Source organism: Oryx dammah, unplaced genomic scaffold, assembly GCF_014754425.2.
Source record: "Oryx dammah isolate SB20612 unplaced genomic scaffold, SCBI_Odam_1.1 HiC_scaffold_27, whole genome shotgun sequence".
Taxonomy (NCBI): domain Eukaryota; kingdom Metazoa; phylum Chordata; class Mammalia; order Artiodactyla; family Bovidae; genus Oryx; species Oryx dammah.
In genome coordinates, this window is record NW_024070211.1 from 121442889 (window position 1) to 121463342 (window position 20454).

At 38.9% G+C, this 20454-nt stretch overlaps 1 protein-coding gene across 4 annotated transcripts in view; it reads right to left on the bottom strand.

The window, feature by feature from the left end:
* PDE1A (phosphodiesterase 1A) overlaps nucleotides 1-20454 on the bottom strand; it is a 384680-nt gene that overhangs the window by 41699 nt on the left and 322527 nt on the right. For 2 of the 4 annotated variants that reach the window (XM_040227752.1, XM_040227753.1), the window contains 5 exons: nucleotides 19247-19348; nucleotides 19018-19138; nucleotides 6314-6395; nucleotides 4147-4267; nucleotides 2931-3076 (listed from right to left, as the gene is read on the bottom strand). In XM_040227752.1, the coding sequence (XP_040083686.1) occupies nucleotides 2931-3076; nucleotides 4147-4267; nucleotides 6314-6395; nucleotides 19018-19138; nucleotides 19247-19348 (572 nt within the window). Of the gene's footprint in view, nucleotides 1-1868; nucleotides 3077-4146; nucleotides 4268-6313; nucleotides 6396-19017; nucleotides 19139-19246; nucleotides 19349-20454 lie in introns of those variants that run through there. The other 2 variants (XM_040227750.1, XM_040227751.1) reach the window with 1 other exon arrangement.

Here is a 20454-nt window from a genome sequence, read left to right on the forward strand (position 1 = left end):
TGCTTTTTCGATGATCCAGCAGATGTCGGCAATTTGATCTCTGGTTCCTCTGCCTTTTCTAAAACTAGCTTGAACATCAGGAAGTTCACGGTTCACGTATTGCTGAAGGCTGGCTTAGAGAATTTTGAGCATTACTTTACTAGCATGTGAGATGAGTGCAATTGTGCTGTAGTTTGAGCATTTTTGGCCTTGCCTTTCTTTGAAATTGGAATGATAACTGACCTTTTCCAGTCCCATGTCCACTGCTGAGTTTTCCAAATTTGCTGGCATATTGAGTGCAGCACCTTCATAGCATCATCTTTCAGGATTTGAAACAGCTCAACTGGAATTCCATCACCTCCACTAGCTTTGTTCATAGTGATGCTTCCTAAGGCCCACTTGACTTCACATTCCAGGATGTCTGGCTCTAATCTATTAACAAATTCTTCCAGTTCTACTTTTTGAATATATCCAGAATCCAATCTCTGTGCTGTCCCTTCCCAGTAATGCCTATTGGATCAGGTATCCACAGTTTAGACACTGTCTCTCTCCACCACTATTACCTGTAACGAGCCCACATCTTTGTTCTGGGTCATGACCAGCAGCTTCTTGCCTCCTTCTCACCACTCTCATTTTTACCTAACAAACATAATAGTTTCCATTCTGTAGTCAGAGCAATCCTTTTAAAATTTCAGTTTGTATCATTTTAGTTTTCCTCTTTGAAATATATTAGGTTTCCTTTCTCTCTGGGACCCAAACCAATGATGTAGCGTCTCGTTACCCGTCTATCACATTGCCTACATTATTCCCACTTGCCTAATTTCCCTGTTTCATTTGCCTCCTGTTATTTCTCACATGTCAGCCAAGCTCCACCTCCCAGGGCTGGTCATTTCCTCTGTCTGAAAACTTATTCCCCAACCCCTTACACCAGACCTCCTCATAGGTCTTTCTAACCTCCATCATGTATTTACTTACATTAACCTTCTCAGTAAGATCTTTCCTACTATGCATCTTATTTAAAATTGTAATCTTGCTCCTAACTTGAATTCTTTCATGAAGGTAAGTGTCTCTAGTTTTTTTGTTTTGTTGTTTTTTACTGTACTCCTAATTCCTAGAACACACAGCAGAAGCACAGTAAGTAATAATTACAATAATAAAAGCCAATTCATGTAATGGCTACTATTTCAGGTACCTGTAAAAAAATTATATAAATCAACTTATTTAATTTTTCCCAAAACCAATGTGGAGAGAGAGGACTTCCTGTTGGTCTGCACAGAAAGGAAGCACAGCATTGGAAATCATGAACAAAAACAATTATTCCATCACACTGGAAATCCATCAAGGCAACACAACACTTTGAGAAGCATTTATTCTTGAAAAATTCCTGGAGATTCTGGTACAAAGAGCAGGAATCTGGACCTTCTTGCCTGGAGCTGCTCTCAACCTCCCCCGCCAACACCAGCTTGAGATTGGAAACCAGTTTTGCTGCCACAGGTAGACACAATTTGTGTTGGGATAAGACAGGAAAAAAAAAAAAAAAAAACCAACAACAGTTCTCCAATATAAAGTGGTGGATTTAGTTTAGAACAAATGTGGAAACCCCACAGCTTTGCAAGCTTGAGATTGTGGTCCAAGTTTGGAGTAACTGCTAGACCATCAGGATTTAACAAAAAAAAATTTTCCCAGCAATCAAATAGACCTGGAAGGTCTGCTATAGCTCTCCTATGGTTATCTGAGGAACATATCTGGCTGGCAGAGGAAGAACCTTGGAGGGGTCTTCCTGCACGAGCTTGATTTTTCAAAATAATGTTAAAAAAGACGTTGTCCAATTTTGACACAGAGCTTCCTTTATAACAAATAGATTCTAAGTGATGGATTGATGTTTGGGGTTCACTGTTGTTTATTTTAGTTAAAACTTTCTTAGAGAAGAGTGCATTTTGGTCAATTGGATTCTTGGATTTGTTGAATATAAATATTTCAACTCATTATTTTATATAAATATAAATATTTCAACTCATTTCAACTCATATTCAACTCAAATATTTCATACTTTCTTGAAAGATATGGGACAGTATAATAGCATGCAGTGGGAAAAACCTTGAGTAGAGAATCAGTTTTGACTCTAATGCTTAGAAGCTGTGTGATCTTCTATTTCTAGACTGTAAAATGAGCATAATATTTTCCACTTGAAAAGACAGTTGTAAAAGAAAATAGGATAATACATGTAAAATGCCTGGTACCTAGGAGGCATTTCAGAAATCTTGTTTCCCTCCTGTCTTCTTCCTATTTCTGAAAATATGTTCATTTGTTTTCCTTTCTGAATAAATAGATTCAAAGCGAAGTTTATTCATTCACTCTTTCCTTCACAAACACATTCAATAAATAACTTTAAAGCACCTATGATATGCCAGGAACATATTTCTTCAGTAGCAGATTACAAATGACCTTTCCAACTCATGAATGAAACTGTCAGCCAAAGAAATAACTTAATAAAACTGAAAAAAACAAAAAAACAAAAAAAAAACCCTCAAATCTCTGACATAAAGTCTTGCTTGCCTAGTGCAACACAAAATCTATTTGGAAAGCCTGAACACAGGATCAAAAGCACCTCTAGAAATGAACAGGAGGCTACTGTGCCATGTAAAACTTCGTCACTCTTACATTGCCCCATCCTTCCTTTACATCCACTTTACTGTCACCCACGTGAATATCTCTACAGCCTCCATGGCACAAACAGAGCAGAACTTCTTTATATTTAACAGACAAACCAATTTTCTTATGAATAGTCAAAGTCTTACGAATAGTCAATTTTCTTATGAATAGCCAAGTTATAAATACCTCTAAGAGCTTGCATATTTTGTAAACGAGGAAATCTAGGGGAAACACAATCCAGCATCTCAGAGGAGGCATTAGGACAGAGAGGGATGGCAGGAAGCCCTCATCAACTGTACCTTGAGCAGCTAACTCTTTCCACCTCTCTTTGTTCTGCTGGATGATGTCCACCAGGCTGTTTTTGAAGCTCTTCAGGTCCACGCTGGCAAGGGAGTAGTCGGGGGAGTAGGTTCCATCATTCGTGGTGCCTTTCATATTTGATCGTCTAAAGGAATCAGCAACGTGAGATAACATATAGGTTATTGAGCTAATAGTAACAACCAAAGAAACCAGAAAATGCCAAGGGCAGAATAAGGGACGAGGAAGCAAAGCTTGAAACACTTTACAAAACCAGCTGGAGAAGCAGGAAGGCAGCAGCTCAGGCCCAGTGCTGCTCACCTCGCACCTTCCTCCCCTCGTGGACGGGGCCAGAGCACCAGGTCTTAATCCTATAGCATGTGTTACGGGGTGGGGATGGCAGTGGGTGAGGCCTAAATAGAGGAGCAGAATCTTGAGACAAGCTGACTTAGTGGTGGGTCCACTGGTGAACATCACCAAAGAGATACCAGCATTCTGGAGCTCAAAGTCAGATGACTGTCCCTGCCCCTCCTTCCATCATTTGATCGCCAGGCTAACCCGGATCTTTCTCAGGTAGAACATTCCTCTGTTTCTTCACTAGGGAAGCATTTAAGGACCCTGTTGGTATGTTATCAGGAACAGCTATGTGTTCGTATGGGCAAGAATTTAGCATAATTTTTCTGCAACTGGACGTTTTAAATAATATCCTTAACACATTTATCCATTAAAAAATCTAGGTTGAAATGTTTTAAATTGTATATAAGTGGACTTTACTATTACACATTATCCAGATCAATTGTATTCATGTCATCTAAAAGACCAACTTTGAAGTAAGCTTCTTTCTAGATATACAAGTGGACTGTGATTGATTTGTTAGCAACACAGCACAATTCCCCTCTCCCAACTGCCTACCACGATTGGATATGTTAATATATCCAGGATGTAACTCATACATTTCAATAAAAATTCAAGTAATATTTATTCTCCTGAGTACTGAATATGATTCTGTAATACTCTTTAGTATTAAACTCGGATATTTTTTCTAGCGGACATCATGTTCCTAATTTCAATAATATATTGAAGATGCAATATATTATAGAGCCATTAGGTGGCAATACTACCCAGTAATTCTTCTAAGAATTTCCTGCTTAATGTAAGAAATAATAAAGATAATTATAAGTAAAAGAGAAAAGACACACAAAAAGAAAACAATCAAACCTGCTTGCTCCATAGGAAGGAGTTTTGGTTTTCGAGTCTTCCTCTATAAGAGGAATAATAATTTTCTCTGTTGAGTCTGTCAGAAGAGAAAATGTTGGTTCTACTATGAAATCAATGAAACCTACAAAAGCAAAAACATAAATAAATATCAATAAAGTCAAGTGTTACAATTTCCTAAATTCTAAATTAGTAATAATTCAGATTCTAACGCTCCTGAGAGCAATTTTCAACTACAATATTGGCTTAGTTTACCCCTTGCAATTAATTTTAATCCAATAACACAATCTTAACTGCTCTACAAAATCCTCTCTCAAGCAGTGAAAATGGGATACAATTTAAACTTGCTAGTTCAAGTGTATTGAGTTTCCTGTTAATATTCAGCCTCATATTATTGTTAACAATAATTTCAGACTAACCAGAGTCAATTTGTTTTTTGCTGTTAATGAGAGGGATCACTCTCCTTTCTAAAAAAATCTTCACTTGTTTGTTGAATTTTGTTACTGACTAACAAGAAATAATATCCAAGCTCCAAAGAAACTAAATAGTTGAACTGTTTTTTCAAGCCACAAGAAGGCAACCACTATTTTTCTTCTCATACTATATCAGTCAGAGCTTTCTGCCAGTGAGGTAGTATTTCAAATAGCTGTTTATTATATTCAGGATATAAAATGTTAGTTCACAGAGCGTGGGTGTATTCTGTTAAATCTGTCAGGGAACAGTAACATCTCTGGGAGACAGCATTAATCCCACCACTTTGAGTTGTCAGGACTGCATAAAGACTTTTACATTTTAAGTACTCATCAAACTGGAAAATGACACACACCCAGAGAATGGGGCCTGGTCCTCTAGGGAGCATTTACTACCTGTGTTTTGGTGGAGAAGAAGACAAGCTCTGTGTACATTCAACACCCGAGGGCCCAGGAGAAGTGTGGTGCTGGAAATCAAATGTTTGTTGCCTTGAACACAACTGGGAGCAACAGACCATCATCTGAATATAAGAGAACACTGTGGGGATGCTTTTTAAATGACAGTGTCCTGGGAAATATCTACTTTTAAAAAATATCCTATTCATCAGAAACTTGGATAAAGTAATTCCCATTTCAAATAACTGGATTCACCATAGTGCTTATTAAGGTACATTTTTAATTCAAAAAACTTTAGTTTTGTGTTTTAATTGATGACTTCAAGTTAAGTCAATGTTAATTGACCACCAGGGTGTTCTTTCAAGTTTTGTCTATGGTTTTAAATGCTTGGGATCTAGAGACTGTCAAATGAGTCACCTTTACTAACATGGCAGTAATTACAGTACAGCAACAAGCCTCAGAAACTTAATTTTTCTCAGTCTGCCCACAGAGGCCCTTAACCTGCCATATTCACACCTTGTAAATGATGAGAGGCACCTGTGTTATGGCAGCTAGGAAAACAGCTACTGGAACATGGGTAGGAAGTAGGAAAGGTGAGAGCAAGAAGCTTTCTGACAGGTGATCACCGCTTTGGAGGAGGTAGTGCAGGACCAACTACAGAGACAAGGTGTGATTCTTTCATTTATTGGTCATATATGCCAGAAATGAGGATGCTGGCCCAGGGAATGCCATTTTAATATATTAACAATAGCAATAATATGTTTTAATCATGGGCTGGATTGGACGTTCCTAACATAAACACAAATGAAAAGAATAAATAAGGTTGGGAGCAATATCATTTTACAAATTTCCTGTTGTTGGTTTCCCTAACATATTCATATGCTAAGAATTTTTTCCCAAAAGAATATGAGCTAGTACATTAGGCATATTATTCAAATTTAGTGATAACAGAACGGATATATTAATATTTTCATTGGATTATTCCATATATAAAGAATTAAATTACAGAAAATAATCAGCAACAAAACAATAGAAAATGCTGTCTCTTGCACAGAAAGGAAGAAAGCTCTGCATTTTATAAAAGGATTACAAAGAGAATAACAATTATTTACTAACTCTGCTCTGCTGATTCATTTCGTGAGAATGTTTCAAAATTCTTACCATTCACCCCCATATAGATCAGTCTAAAAATTAAATTTATCATGCATATGCGGTAGATTTTCATGAGTGAAAAACATTGTGTATCCATTTGAAAATTAACAGGCTCACACTCGCTCTCCACGACCACCAGTTCTCAGTATTACCTATTTGGGACTGGGCCACCATCGTAGACTTCCGATCACAAAGCGGGGAAAATGGAAGCCCTAATTCAGCTTCTTTATCTCCCTATAGAAAGAAACGCCGGTTAGTACAGACTTGGTGTGGAGAAACTAAGCTAAGAGCAGCTTAGATAAAAACCCTTAAAAAGTGCATATTTTATTTCTTAATTGGCTTTGTGTATTTATTATAAAACCAAAAGCTGTTATTCAAGTTCATGTAACTTTACTGAGTTGGTGTGCTTTTGGGGATGTATTGTATAAGGCCCACATTGCAGAAGTAAAATGACAGGAACATTTTCAGCACCTGGAGACTCTGCAGTGGTATTCTAGAGAGATAATCCTTTGTTCTTTGGAATTTTCTAAAGTTACCATAAACTAGTCATCTTGGTGTGTTATTTGGCATTTGACAATCCAGCTCATGAATTTTCTGCTTTTTCCCCCCAATGCCAAATAACATCAGCAGATCTTCAGTATCAATAATTCATGATTGGACTGCTTTTTAAACTAACGAGGGACCCCCTTGGCTCAGCAGTAAAGAATCTGTCTGCAATATGCAAGACCCAAGTTCAATCCCTGGGTCAGGAGGATCCCCTGGAGAGGGGCATGGAAACCCACTCTAGTAATCTTACCTGGAGAATCCCATGGACAGAGGAGCCTGGCAGGCTGCAGTCCATAGCGTCGCACAGAGTAGGGCATGACTAAAGCGACCAAGGAGCAGCAGCTTGGTGGTCTAGTGGCTAAGGCACCACACTCCCAAAGCAGAGGGCCTGTGTTTCATTCCTGCTCAGGGAACTGGATCCCAATACTGCATCTAAGAATTCATATACTGCAACTAAGCCCCAGTACAGTCAAATAAATAAAATTAAACACTTTTTTTTTAAGTGTATGAGCACTTTGAAAGATCTTTCTACCTTTAAACCAAGTTTTACTGAAACTCCTACAGCAAGTAATGAGGAACATATTCAATATTCTTACGTTCTGTTTGCATGTGAGTAAAAATCGCTCATTTGTGTCTGACTCTTTGAGACCCCATGGACTATACAGTCTATGGAATTCTCCAGGCCAGAATACTGTAGTGGGTAGCCTTTCCCTTCTCCAGGGGATTTTCCAGACCCAGGGATGGAACCCAGGTCTCCTACATTGCAGGCAGATTCTTTACCAGCTGAGCCACAAGGGAAGCCCCAGAATACTGGAGTGGGTTGCCTATCCCTTCTCCAGCAGATCTTCCCAACACAGGAATTGAACCGGGGTCTCCTGCATTGTAGGCAGATTCTTTATGAACGGAGCTACTGTTTGCATAAATCTTGTTTTAATGTAGTCTTATCAGAGAAAATTGAAATATCAATGATTTTTTTACTATGTGATTTTATCAATTGCAGATTAATTGAGCACAAATATTGAAGAACTCCATTTCTGTTTGGGCTAAATATCACAAGAGATAATAGATTTAAAGGTGGCTGCTATGGACAGAACTTTCTTACTATGACAGTATGACTGCATGCTCAGTTGCTTACTTAGTCGTGTCAGACTCTTTGTGACCCCATGGACTGTAGTCTGCCAAACTCCTCTGGCCCTGACATTTTCCAGGCAAGAAGACTGGAGTGGGTTACTATTTCCTTTCCAGGGGATTTTCCCAACCCAGGGACAGAACCTATTTCTTGTGTCTCCTGCATTGGCAGGTGGATACTTTAGCACTAGCGCTACCTGGGAAGGCATGAATTATGATAAGCTTTATCAAACACTGGCTCTTTGCATTCACGGAGATTTGAAAGAGGAGAGAGGATACTTCGAGAGTATCCTCTCGAAGAGGGGAAAGAACAGATGGAATTCTCCAGTCAAGAATACTGGAGTGGGTTGCCACGCCCTCCTCCAGGAGATCTTCCCGACCCAACGATTGAACCTGGGTCTCTGACATTGCAGGTGGATTCTTTATCATCTGAGCCACCAGGGAAGCCCCATAAGACCACTGTTAGGACATATGATCTGGTCCTAAGATCAGGGGACAAAAGGGAGTAGCCTACATTTAGTGGCAGAGCCCATGTTACAAGGAAACACCTGTCTGAGAACTTCAGTTTCCTTTGTCTGCTTTTTCCAACATCTTTTCATCATGATCTTTACATTATGTCAATGTGTGGCTTTAAAGTTCTTACTGATATATTTCCTGGTGCAATTCCTCTGAACCATGCCTCTGATTATGAGGGGCAGAAAGTTTGAAATCAGAATTGCTTGGGAAGATCTAGATATGGTCATCAAAGAATTAGCAGGTCAAGTAGCTACAAACAGGAATGTTTCACTATGTCACAACTTACAGAAAATAGAGAAAGAATTTCTGTGACCTCTTCCAGCAAACTTCGTCTATCTAATAGAGTTATCCTGAGGTTATCTAAGATAATTCATATGAAGTTTAAGGACACTACCTAATATATAGTCAGTAGTCAGTAATATTAACTAATAAAAATCAGAGATGGTTAGATAGCATCACTGACTGAATGGACATGAATTTAAGGAAACTTCATTAAGATACTGGAGGGCAAGGGAACCTGGCTGCTGCAGTCCATGGGGTCACAAAGAGTTGGACATGACATAGCAACTGAACAACAATGACAAAAGTCATAATTCATAATAGCAAAAGCATCTGCAAATTAGAGGTATTTATGGTGTGTGATGCATATGAGGTCAGGAAGCAACAGTTAGAACTGGACACGGAACAGCAGACTGGTTCCAAATAGGAAAAGGAGTATGTCAAGACTGTATGTTGTCATCCGGTTTATTTAACTTATATGCAGAGTACATCACGAGAAATGCTGGGCTGGAAGAAGCACAAGCTGGAATCAAGATTGCCAGGAGAAATATCAATAACCTCAGATATGCAGATGACACCACCCTCATGGCAGAAAGTGAAGAGGAACTAAAAAGCCTCTTGATGAAAGTGAATAGAGGAGAGTGAAAAAGTTGGCTTAAAGCACATTCCGAAAACTAAGATCGTGGCATCCGGTCCCATCACTTCATGGCAAATAGACGGGGAAACAGTGGAAACAGTGGCTGCCTTTATTTTTCTTGGCTCCAAAATCACAGCAGATGGTGATTGCAGCCATGAAATTAAAAGACACTTACTCCTTGGAAGGAAAGTTATGACCAACCTTGACAGCATATTAAAAAGCAGAGACATTACTTTGCCAACAAAGGTCCATCTAGTCAAGTTTATGGTTTTTCCAGTGGTCATGTATGGATGTGAGAGTTGGACTGTGAAGAAAGCTGACTGCCAAAAAACTGATGCTTCTGAACTGTGATGTTGGAGAAGACTCTTGAGAGTCCCTTGGACTGCAAGGAGATCCAGCCAGTCCATCCTAAAGGAGATCAGTCCTGAGTGTTCATTGGAGGACTGATGTTGAAGCTGAAACTCCAATACTTTGGCCACCTCATACGAAGAGCTGACTCACTGGGAAAGACCCTGATGCTGGGAAAGACTGAAGGCAGGAGGAGAAGGGGATGACGGAAGATGAGATGGCTGGATGGCATCACCGACTGGATGGATATGGGTTTGGGTGAACTCCGGGAGTTGGTGATGGACAGGGAGGCCTGGCGTGCTGCAGTTCATGGGATCGCAAAGAATTGGACACAACTGAGCGACTGCACTGAACTGAACTGATGCATATCTTGGATGATGTTAAACTACATGAGAAAGGATTAGTACTTAATTTACTTCTAATGGACTGGGGCATTGGCTTTCCCTTTCTATTTCCTAGATGGAATTGACATAACAAAAATTCTGTTTCTGAAACATTAATTTGTAGGCAGCATGGGGTGGCTGGGGATAAGTTAAAGATGAGGCTTGTGCTTCAAACCTGAATGAAAGGGAGACTTTGGGACTACAAATAGAAATAAGACAACCTGTATGAGGGCTTGATTGAAAGACTGTTATGAATTTTATTTTAACGTGTTGAGAATAAAGTAAAAGAATAATATCATTAACAGCTTGTTAAATAAAATGACATTACTATTATTAAAATAGAAATAAAGCTACTTATATGTTTAATATGTTAAATGTAATACTGCAAATTCCTAATTGACATATGCAAAGATGATTAATTGCTTTTATTAGTTACAGTGTTGGTGATATTTTAAAAGATGTAGATTTATGCCATTTAAATTCCTTGACCTGAAAATGATCATTTGGGTCTTAAAAAGGCATTGTGATGATTTATTTTCCATGAACTAAATTTCATAAAATGCTGGATGCTAAAATTTTCACATGGGACTTAGGCATTTGACAAATGTATGCAGGGTTGATCTTCCTACAGATGAAGTAGGAGATTTTATATTATACTTGCTTCTTGTACTGCACAATTGATTTAGAATATTAAACTTCCACTGCTAAAGACACTGAATGCTAAGGTGAGTTAATTGTTTATTTATAAACATTTCAAAGTGTTATTTATTCTTTAGGGTGAATACAGGCCATGAGCACAAGGTTAGTAGAGGGCCCTGTAGCCAGACTCTGAGGGAACCAGGAACCCTAGAGGACAAGGAAGACTCCTAAAGGAAAGGGAAAGATATTTAAAGAGAGAGTCAGGATACCTGAAGATGAGTTTGACAAACAACAATTTTCTTATTCTGTCCCTGAATAGGGAACATTTACTTTTCATCAAAGTGAAACCAGGGTCAAAAGCGATAGACACTGTGTAAATCAACTGGTTCATATATTTTTGGAGGTTGTGCTTTTATTTGAGGATGCTAAAAATAGGAGGCCAAAAAAAAAATAATTTTAAAAATAAAAAAACTTACTGAATACACGTATATTCTGAGGCATTGAATCAGACAAGTGACTGATGCAAAATTTTAGGTTCCTAGGTCATTAAAATCCTAAAAGATAATGCTGTTAAAGTGTTGCACTCAATATATCAGCAAATTTGGAAATATCAGCAGTGGCCAAAAGGCTAGAAAAGGTCAATTTTCATTCCAGTCCCAAAGAAGGGCAATGCTAAAGGATGTTCAAACTACTGCACAATTGCATTTGTTTCACATGCTAGCAAGGTTACATGCAAAATCATTCAAGCTAGGCTTCTGCAGTACGTGAACTGAGAAATTCCAGATGTACAAGCTGCGTTTAGAAAAGGCAGAAGAGCTAGAGGTCAAATTGCCAAAAATCTGTTGGATCATGATGAAAGCAGGGGAATTCCAGAAAAACATCTACTTCTGCTTCATTGACTACACTAAAGTCTTTGACTGTGTGGATCAAAACTGTGAAATATTCTTAAAGCGATGGGAATATGAGTCCACCTTACTTGGTTCCTGAGAAACCTGTATATAGACCAAGAAGCAACAGTTAGAACTTGACATGGAACAATGGAGAGGCTCAAAATTGGGAAAGGAATACAAGGCTGTATGTTGTTACCTTGTGCATTTAATTTACATGCAGAGTGTATATGTAAGTGATCAGTCATGTCCAACTTTTCGTGACGCGATGGACTGTAGCCTGCCAGATTCCTCTGTCCATGGAATTTTCCAGCAGGAGTACTGGAGTGGGTTTCCATGCCCTCCCCCAGGGGATCTTTCTGACTCAGAGATTGAACTGGCATCTCTTGCATTGGCAGCTCTTTACCCCCGTGCTTCCTGGGAAGCCCTAGGTGTGCAGAGCATACCATGCAAAATGCCAAGCTGAATGAATCACAAGCTGGAATCAAAATTTCTGGGAGAAATATCAAAGACCTCAGATATGCATATTATACCACCCTAATGGCAGAGAATGAAGAGGAATTAAAGAACCTCCTGATAAGGGTGAAAGAGGAGAGTGAAAAAGCTGGCTTAAAACTCAACATTCAAAAACTAAGATCATAGCATCTGGTCCCATCACTTCATGGCAAATAGAATGGGAAAAAGTGGAAATAGTGACAGATTTTATTTTCTTGGGCTCCAAAATTACTGCAAACAATGACTGGAGCCATGAAATTAAAAGATGCTTCCTCCTTGGAAGGAAAGTTATCACAAACCTAGACAGCATCTTAAAAAACAGAGATATCACTTTGCTGCCAAAGGTCTATATAGTCAAAGTTGTGGTTTTTCTAGTAGACATGTACTGATGTAGAACTGGACCATAAAGAAGGCTGAGCACCAAAGAACTGATGCTTTTGAGTTGTGGTGCTGGAGAAAACTCTTGAGAGTCCTTTGGACAGCAAGGAGATCAAACTAATCATTCCAAAGGAAATCAGTCCTGAATATTCATTGGAAGGACTAATGCTGAAACTCCAAATTTTGGCCAGCTGATGTGAAGTGCTGACTCACTGGAAAAGACCCTAATGCTGGGAAAGATGAAGGGCTGGAGGAGAAGAAGGCAGCAGAGGATGGGATGGTTAGATAGCATCACAGACTCAATGGATGTGAATTTGATCAAACTCTAGGAACTAGTGAAGGACAGGGAAGCCTGTAGTCCCTCGGTTGCAAAGAGTTGGACTTGACTTAGTGACTGAATAGAGCAGAACAGAGACCACTAAACTCAATTATTTAACCAACAACTTAGTTATGCCCCTGAATCAATGCATCTTTTCTTGGAGATGAGCCTGTAGGTAGAGGTTGAGAAAGTGGTTCCATCAACTTGAAAACTCAAGTAGCCTGATGTGCTCAGGCCTGATAGTTTATGTCTGTCTTAGCAATTCCCTTGGGGGTTGTTGGAATTTCTTCTTTGAAAGGCCATAACAAAGAACTAATACACGTATACCTTGGAGATATTCTATGTTGGGTTTCAGACCACCAAAATAAAGCAGGCACTGTAATAAAGTGAGCTATGTGAGTTTTTCTGTTTCCTAGCGCAAAGTAAGCATTGCAGTAAAGTGAGCTATGAGTTTTTTTGTTTCCTAGTATATATAAAAGTTATGTTTATCCCATACTGTAGTCTAATGTAGTCTAATAAGTGTGTACTTACATTATGCCTAAAAAAGCAATATACATAGCTTAATTTAAAAATAGTTTATTGATAGAAATTTTAGCCATCATCTGAGTCTTCAGTGAATTGTAATCTTTTTGCTAGTGGAGGGTTTTGAGTACTGATGGCTGCTTACTGATCAGGGTGGTAGTTGCTAAAGGCTGGGGTGGCTGTGCCATTTCTTAAAATAAGAACACAATGAATGTGGCACATCAAAGGACTCTTCCTTTCATGAATGGTATCTCTGTAACATATGGTATTGTTTGACAGCATTTTACCCATAGCAGAATTCTTTAAAAATTGAAGTCAACCCTCTCAAATTCTGCCACTGCTTTATCAACTAAGTTTATGTAATATTCGAAATCTTCTGTTGTCATTTCAGCAATTTTCACAGCATCTTCACCATGAATAGTTTACATATCAAGAAATCACTGTTTTTGCTCATCCTGCAGAAGCAACTCCTCATGAATTAAAGTCTTGTTATAATATTGCAGCAATTCAGTCACATTTTCAGGCTTCACACCTAATTCTAACTTTCCTGTTATTTCCACATCTACAGTTACTTCCTCCACTGAAGTCTTGAACTCCTCCACATCATCCCTGAAGGTTAGAATCAACTTTTATTAAACTCCTGTTAATGTCAACATCTTGACTTTTTACATGAATAACAAATGTTCTTAATGACATCTGGAATAGTGAATTATTTCCAGAAGGTTTTCAATTGCTTTGCTTAGATCCATCAGAGGAATCACTATCTATGGCAGATATAATTTTATGAAATATAATTCTTACATAATAAGACTTGAAAGTGGAAATTATTCCTTCATTCATGGCTGCAGAATGGATGTTGTGTTAACAGGCATGAAAACAACATTATCTTGTACATCTCCGTCAAAGCTCTCAGATAACCGGTGCATTGCCAACGAACAGTAATAATTTAAAAGGAATCTTTTCCTGAGCAATGGGTCTCAGCAATGGCCTTAAAATATTCAGTAAAGCATATTGTCAACAGATGTGCTGTCATTCAGGCTTTATTGTTCCATTTATAGAGTACAGGTAGAACAAACAGCATAATTCTTGGGCTTCCCTGGTGGCTCAGATGGTAAAGAGTCTGCCTGCAATGTGGGAGACCCAGGTTCTATACCTAGGTTGGGAAGATCCCCTGGAAAAAGAAATGACTACCCACTCCAGTATTCTTGCCTGGAAAATCCCATGGATGGAGGAGCCTGGCAAGTTACAGTCCATGGGGTTGCAAAGAGTTGGATACGACTGAGAGACTAACACTAAGGGCCCTATGGATTTTCAGAACATTAAGTGAACAATGGCTTCAACTTTAAGTCACCAGTTGCATTAGCCCCTAACAAGTGAGTCAGCCTTTGAAGCTTTGAAGCCAGTTATGTAATTCCTCTTTAACTATGAAAGTCCTAGATTGCATCTTCTTCCCATGGAAAGCTGTTTTCTTACATTGAAAATCTGTTGTTTAATGAAGCAACCTTCCTAATTGTCTTACTTAGAACTTCTGGGTATCTTGAAGCACTTACTGCTTCACTTTCCACTTTTATGTTGTAGAGATGGCTTCTTTCCTTTAACCTCAGGAACCAGCCTCTACTAGTTTCAAGAGTTTCTTCTGTAGCTTCCTCCCCTCTCAGGCTTCATAGATTTGAAGAGAGTTAGAGCCTTACTCTGGATTAGGCTTTGGCTTGAGGGAATGTTGTGGCTTTTTTGATCTAACTAGACCACTAAAATTTTCTCCGTATCAGTAACAAAACTATTTTGCTTTCTCGTCATTCATGTGTTCACTGCAGTAGCACTTTTAATTTTCTTCAAGAACTTTTTATTTGCATCCACAACTTGGCTAATCTGCAAAAGAGGCCCAGCTTTCAGCTCATCTCAGCTTCTGATGTGCCTTTTCTATTAAGCTGGGCTTCCCAGGTGGCTCAGATGGTAAAGAATCTTCCTGTAGTACGGGAGACCTGGGTTCAATCCCTGGGTTAGGAAGATCCCCTGGAGAAGGGAATCTCTAGTATTCTTGCCTGGAGAATTCCATGGATAAGGGAGCCTGGCAGGCTATAGTCCATGGGGTCGCAAAGAGTTGGACATGACTGAGTGACTAACACATACGTTCTATTAAGCTTAATCATCTCTAGCTTTCAATTTAAAGTGAGAGATGTCCAACTCTTCCTTTGCCGTGAACACTTTGAGGCCATTATAGGATTGTTAATTTGTCTAATTCCAATATTGTCCTGTCTCAGGGAATAGGGAAGCCCAAGGAGAAGGCGAGAGACAGGGGAATGGCCAGCTAGTCAGTGAGTGGTCAGAACACAAACAACATTTATCAGTTAATATCACCTTCTTGCATAGGAGTGGTTTGTGGCACCCCGAAATGATTGCAATAGTAACATCAAAGGTCACTGATCATGTACATATAACAAAAACATATAATAATAACACATATAGTAATAGTGAAAAATACATAACAAATACATTGTTATATTTAGCCACTGAGTTATTGTTTAGTTGCTGAGTCGTGTCTGACTCTTTTGCGACCCCACGGACTGTAGCCTGCCAGGCTCCTTCTGTCCATGAGATTTCCCAGGCAAGAATCTTGGAGTGGGTTGCCATTTCCTTCTCCAGGGGATCTTTCCAACCCAGGGATTGAGACTCTATCTCCTGCATTGCCAGGCGAGTTTTTTTTACCACTGAGCCGCCAGAGAAACCTAAGCAAATATATATATATAACAATAAAAAATAAAAACACCAAAACCTGACATAGAGACATGAGGTAAACAAATGCTGTCAGAAAAATGTCACTGATAGACTTACTATATGCAGGATTGCCACAAACTTTCAATTTGTAAAACCAAACAAAAAAAAGTAGTATCTGCAAAGCACAATAAAATGAGGCACAATAAGTGAATTATGTCTCTAATTATTTTAACTCTTCCTTAACAGAGTGAAATGCTCTGACAGCTGTCAATAAGATGTCAAACCCAGTGATTTAATGGCACAGTTTTCTTTTTTCATTTCTGCATTTTCTCTGAAGCCAAAACAATTTCTATAGTTTTAAAGTAATGAAGATTTTTAAAAAAAGGGTGAAGTACAGGTATCTTGAGAAACCTCCTTCACTGAAGCACTTTTAATCTCAGAAGTGACATCCACAGCAAGCACATAGCAAGCTCCTGACCACAGGCATGAAGGGCACTCTGAGACTGAGGGTAGAATTTGAGGGATCACCAGTTCTCTCGGGAGATTTAATTGTGAAAGGAAGGGAAGATGCACTAGTTTGGCCTTCTGGAAACAACTTACTTAAGGGAGTTAGCTCATCTAATTACTCCCCTTCATTCCTTCTAAAAAATGGGCCCTTCTACATGCACCACAGCTAGAGTCCACACACCTCTACAAAAGATTCCACGCGACACAGGGAAGATCCCACATGCTGCAACTAAGACTTGGCCTGGTCAAGTAAATAAATAAAAATAAAACAATTGTGTGAGTCATGGCCGAGACCCCACAGATTGCTTCAGGATGGAGCTGGTCACCAGAGAGAATAACCACATGATTAGAGGCCTGGAATACTGGGGCAGCCTGCTCTCCTGGTATGAAAGGAGGGCTGGAGATTGACTTCCATCATATTGGCCAATGATTTAATCAATCATGCCTATGAAATGAACCCCCCATAAAAGCTCCTGACCCCAAAGCACATGTTGGTTGGTGATCACGCTGTACCGGGAAGGTGGCATACCCTGTCTCTATGGGGAGAGAGCATGGAAGCTCCATATCTGGGGCCCTTCCAAACCTTGCCCTTTATACATCTTTATTTGGCTGTTCTGAGTTGTATTCTTTATAATAAAATTATAATTGTAAGTGTAGAAAGTTCCTGAGTTCCTTGACACACTATACTCTAGAACCCCAAGTGAGATAGAGTCAGAAGAGGGACGCCACAGAGGAAAAAACACGTATCCATGTTGTAGAGAATGCTGGTCATTCTCCATGTTGATGAAGTAAAAATTCACATTTCAAGGCAATACGAGGAAAATTTAAGCATAATTCCTTGCTCTGCCCATTTGGGCCTTTTCCCTCCCCTCCAGTGTTCACTGTGCACATGCATTATGAGTGAACCAAACCTCCCCAGGGGCAGAAATACCTGCTTTATCATAAAGATGAATTTTTTTCCTTCTGGTACCAGCCATGTCACTGCTTAGAAAATAACATAACTTTTCCAGCGTCACAAGGAGTCAAGATGACCCACTGCTTGCTGTGTATGTGCAGCCATCTTTGATGAACTTTATGTACAATGCCAATACATCATTTCCCTTAAAGACAGTGATTGGTGCACAACAGACTGGTCAGGTGACCTGGGGAGATACGGACCATACCTAACGGAAGTTCTTAAGTACTCACTTATAAACTTATTAATGTTACTAACTCTATCATTTGAATTCTGCTGATTTTTCATGATTATTGTTTCTTGTGTTAGCAAATGTGTGGCTGAGACTCAAATAAAATTAATGATTAGGCAGCTTGAAACAATTGATCAAATACTCAGTTCTATAGGATCAATGATTATAAAAGTGTAACTCTAGGTATGGGAAGAAGCAACAAGGTGAAACACTTTCCTGAACTATAACAGAATAGTATGACAAGTGTTCCAGAAGTTTTTGGCCACTGGTAATGAGTACAGTCCAGTAATAGCATATTGAGTGGGTTATCAATGAAACACTTGCCTGACATGAGAATGAGCATTCCTAGCATCATGGGACAAATTGTTCATGAAATGTCTCCTAAATCTTGGTCAAAATTAGGACCTAAAGGGAAGGGATTGTAAAATAAAGAATATTGCCCACCATCCAGTTCTACAAGAAGTCATTAGCCACTGTGGTTGCTGATTTATAACACTCTGAAAATAATTCAAAGTGAAGAGTAGAATGAGGTACTTTGTGCTAGGGAAAAGGACAGAACTGGCCCTTAGACAGTTAAATATTTTCAGCAGAAATTTCTTATGAACCTGGATTCTTATATCTTCCCATACTTAGAAAAGCATAACTAAGATGTCTGTTCCTAGTGACTAGCAGCTACTTTCCGTAGAGACATGTACTTGATTACAGCACCCCCTTGCCAAAATCACATATATACTGTCCTCCCCCTTTACCTCTTCAGAACAGTTCTCAGAACTCTCTGAGAGACTTTCCTAGATTATAATTCTCAGTGTGACTCAAACAAAATTTTCCATTTCTTTCTTATATTGGCTATTGATTTTTTGTTGACAATATCCAGGCTTGCTTTTTCACATAACAATACCTTCTTGCAGTTAGGTACATGTTCATCCAGCTAAAAACTATATTTCTCAGCTATCCTTGTAAATATGCATGTGTAAGTAAATTCCAAACAAAAAGATGTATGCAGAAGTGTTATACGTCCTCTCTTTCCCTTTTTATGATGAAAGCTATTTTCTGTCTTTGAAAACTCTTACCCTAGCATTTTACCTTTCAATAGCAGATAACAGCTCTAATCTGTTCATATCTTTCTCTCTTAGCTTGGCATCTAAGATCCAAGAACTGACCCTCTTTAAAACATGTATAATACTACATAGGATTATTTAATATGTTTATCTAAGAGATTAATAAACTCTGCCTGAAGTCCCAAGAATGCAGTGTGGCCAGTTGGTAATATCACATCACAGGGTCTGCATTCTGTACAGAAAAGATGTATGTTAATGTGCACAGCCACTATTTCCAAAAGCATTTGCACAGACACAGTGTGAAAGAGGCACCTGTAGGAAAAACTCCTCCATTAGGGCCATGGTCCATCGGTGGTGCAGCTTCCAGGATTTGGCTGGGTGACTGATGTCTGCTGCATGGAGAATCAGGGACATGGTTTTGGCTTTGTCAAGCCTGTCAAAACAAGGGCATGCTCAAATTATCAGAACAAAATAACCAACTACAGTCTTTTCCAAGTCCAAGCCCACAGATCTTTAATATGAAAACAAAATTATAACCTACCCTTCAGGTTGCTGCAAACTATTTCTTATATTTTTAATTTGCTGGAAGTGACCCGACATGTCTGTAGACAAAACCATTTCAATCACTAGGTTCCGAAGATCCCTGTGGAGTCATCAAAAGCAGAAAGGTTTGGCCTTTTTTCTTTGTTCTCAAGTGAAACATTTAATATTAAGAATTACATTTTATTTTTTCTAATGGTACAAGCAGAAAAGAGGCTATGTTTTTAAATATAAAAGAGCTTACAGAAGTTTGGCTTTAGGATGTCGCCAGGAGAGCAATCTGTGAATGCTGCTGTGTGACATCTCCTTTTAAAGACCTGGATGCTTTCCCTCCCATATACACAACCCTTCCCCACTCATACTTTCTAAACATTACTCTTAGAAATAATTAACATCAGAAAGGATCCTAACCAATTTTAGAGAAAAGCCACTCTAAAGGAAGAATTTTCTATTAATAAAACTACCACCATTATTCAATCCAGACAGTGTTTTAAGAGCTTTTTATGTGAGGGGTACTATTATTTCCAATCCAAGAGGACTGAGTTGTTTGCCCAGTCACACAGCTAGTATATAGGAGAGGTAAGACTCAACCGCAAGAGTAGTACTACCAAAGCTGACAGTTGGACCACTCCATTGTACCAAGTTTCCATCATAAGAACTCCAGGAAACCAAGACTATAAGTGCCTGGGAATTCTCTGTTTAAGCTCTGGGGACCTTGAGCCTACATATCATAGACAGAGCTATTGGTACTGTTGAAATTGTAACCAAGACACTGTAAATAAATGGTGACCATATCACAAAGCCTATACATGAATAAATCATTCTCACACTAAGCTGGAGATGACTGAAGTGACCTAGCAGCAGCAGCAGCAGCAAAGCCTTGCATGTTCTACAACTCACTGCTTGCTCAGTACAGATAGGTAAAAAAGTCACTTATGCTGGAAATCATATTTTATTTTTATTCTGTGGCCAGTAGAGTAAGCTAAATTATAAGTGTATGGCAAACTTGAATTATGATCTTGTGTCAAAGATGTTTTACCTAAAGTTGGTATGATTGAATGATTTGTTTTAAAACAACACAGATTGAAGATTCTTGCTGAAAAATATGTGTGCTCAATTCATCTGGGTTTTTAGGATGGGAGCAATGAGAAAACAATACTCTGATTACTTACTGTTCATGATATTGGATAGCCTGCTTAGAATATACTT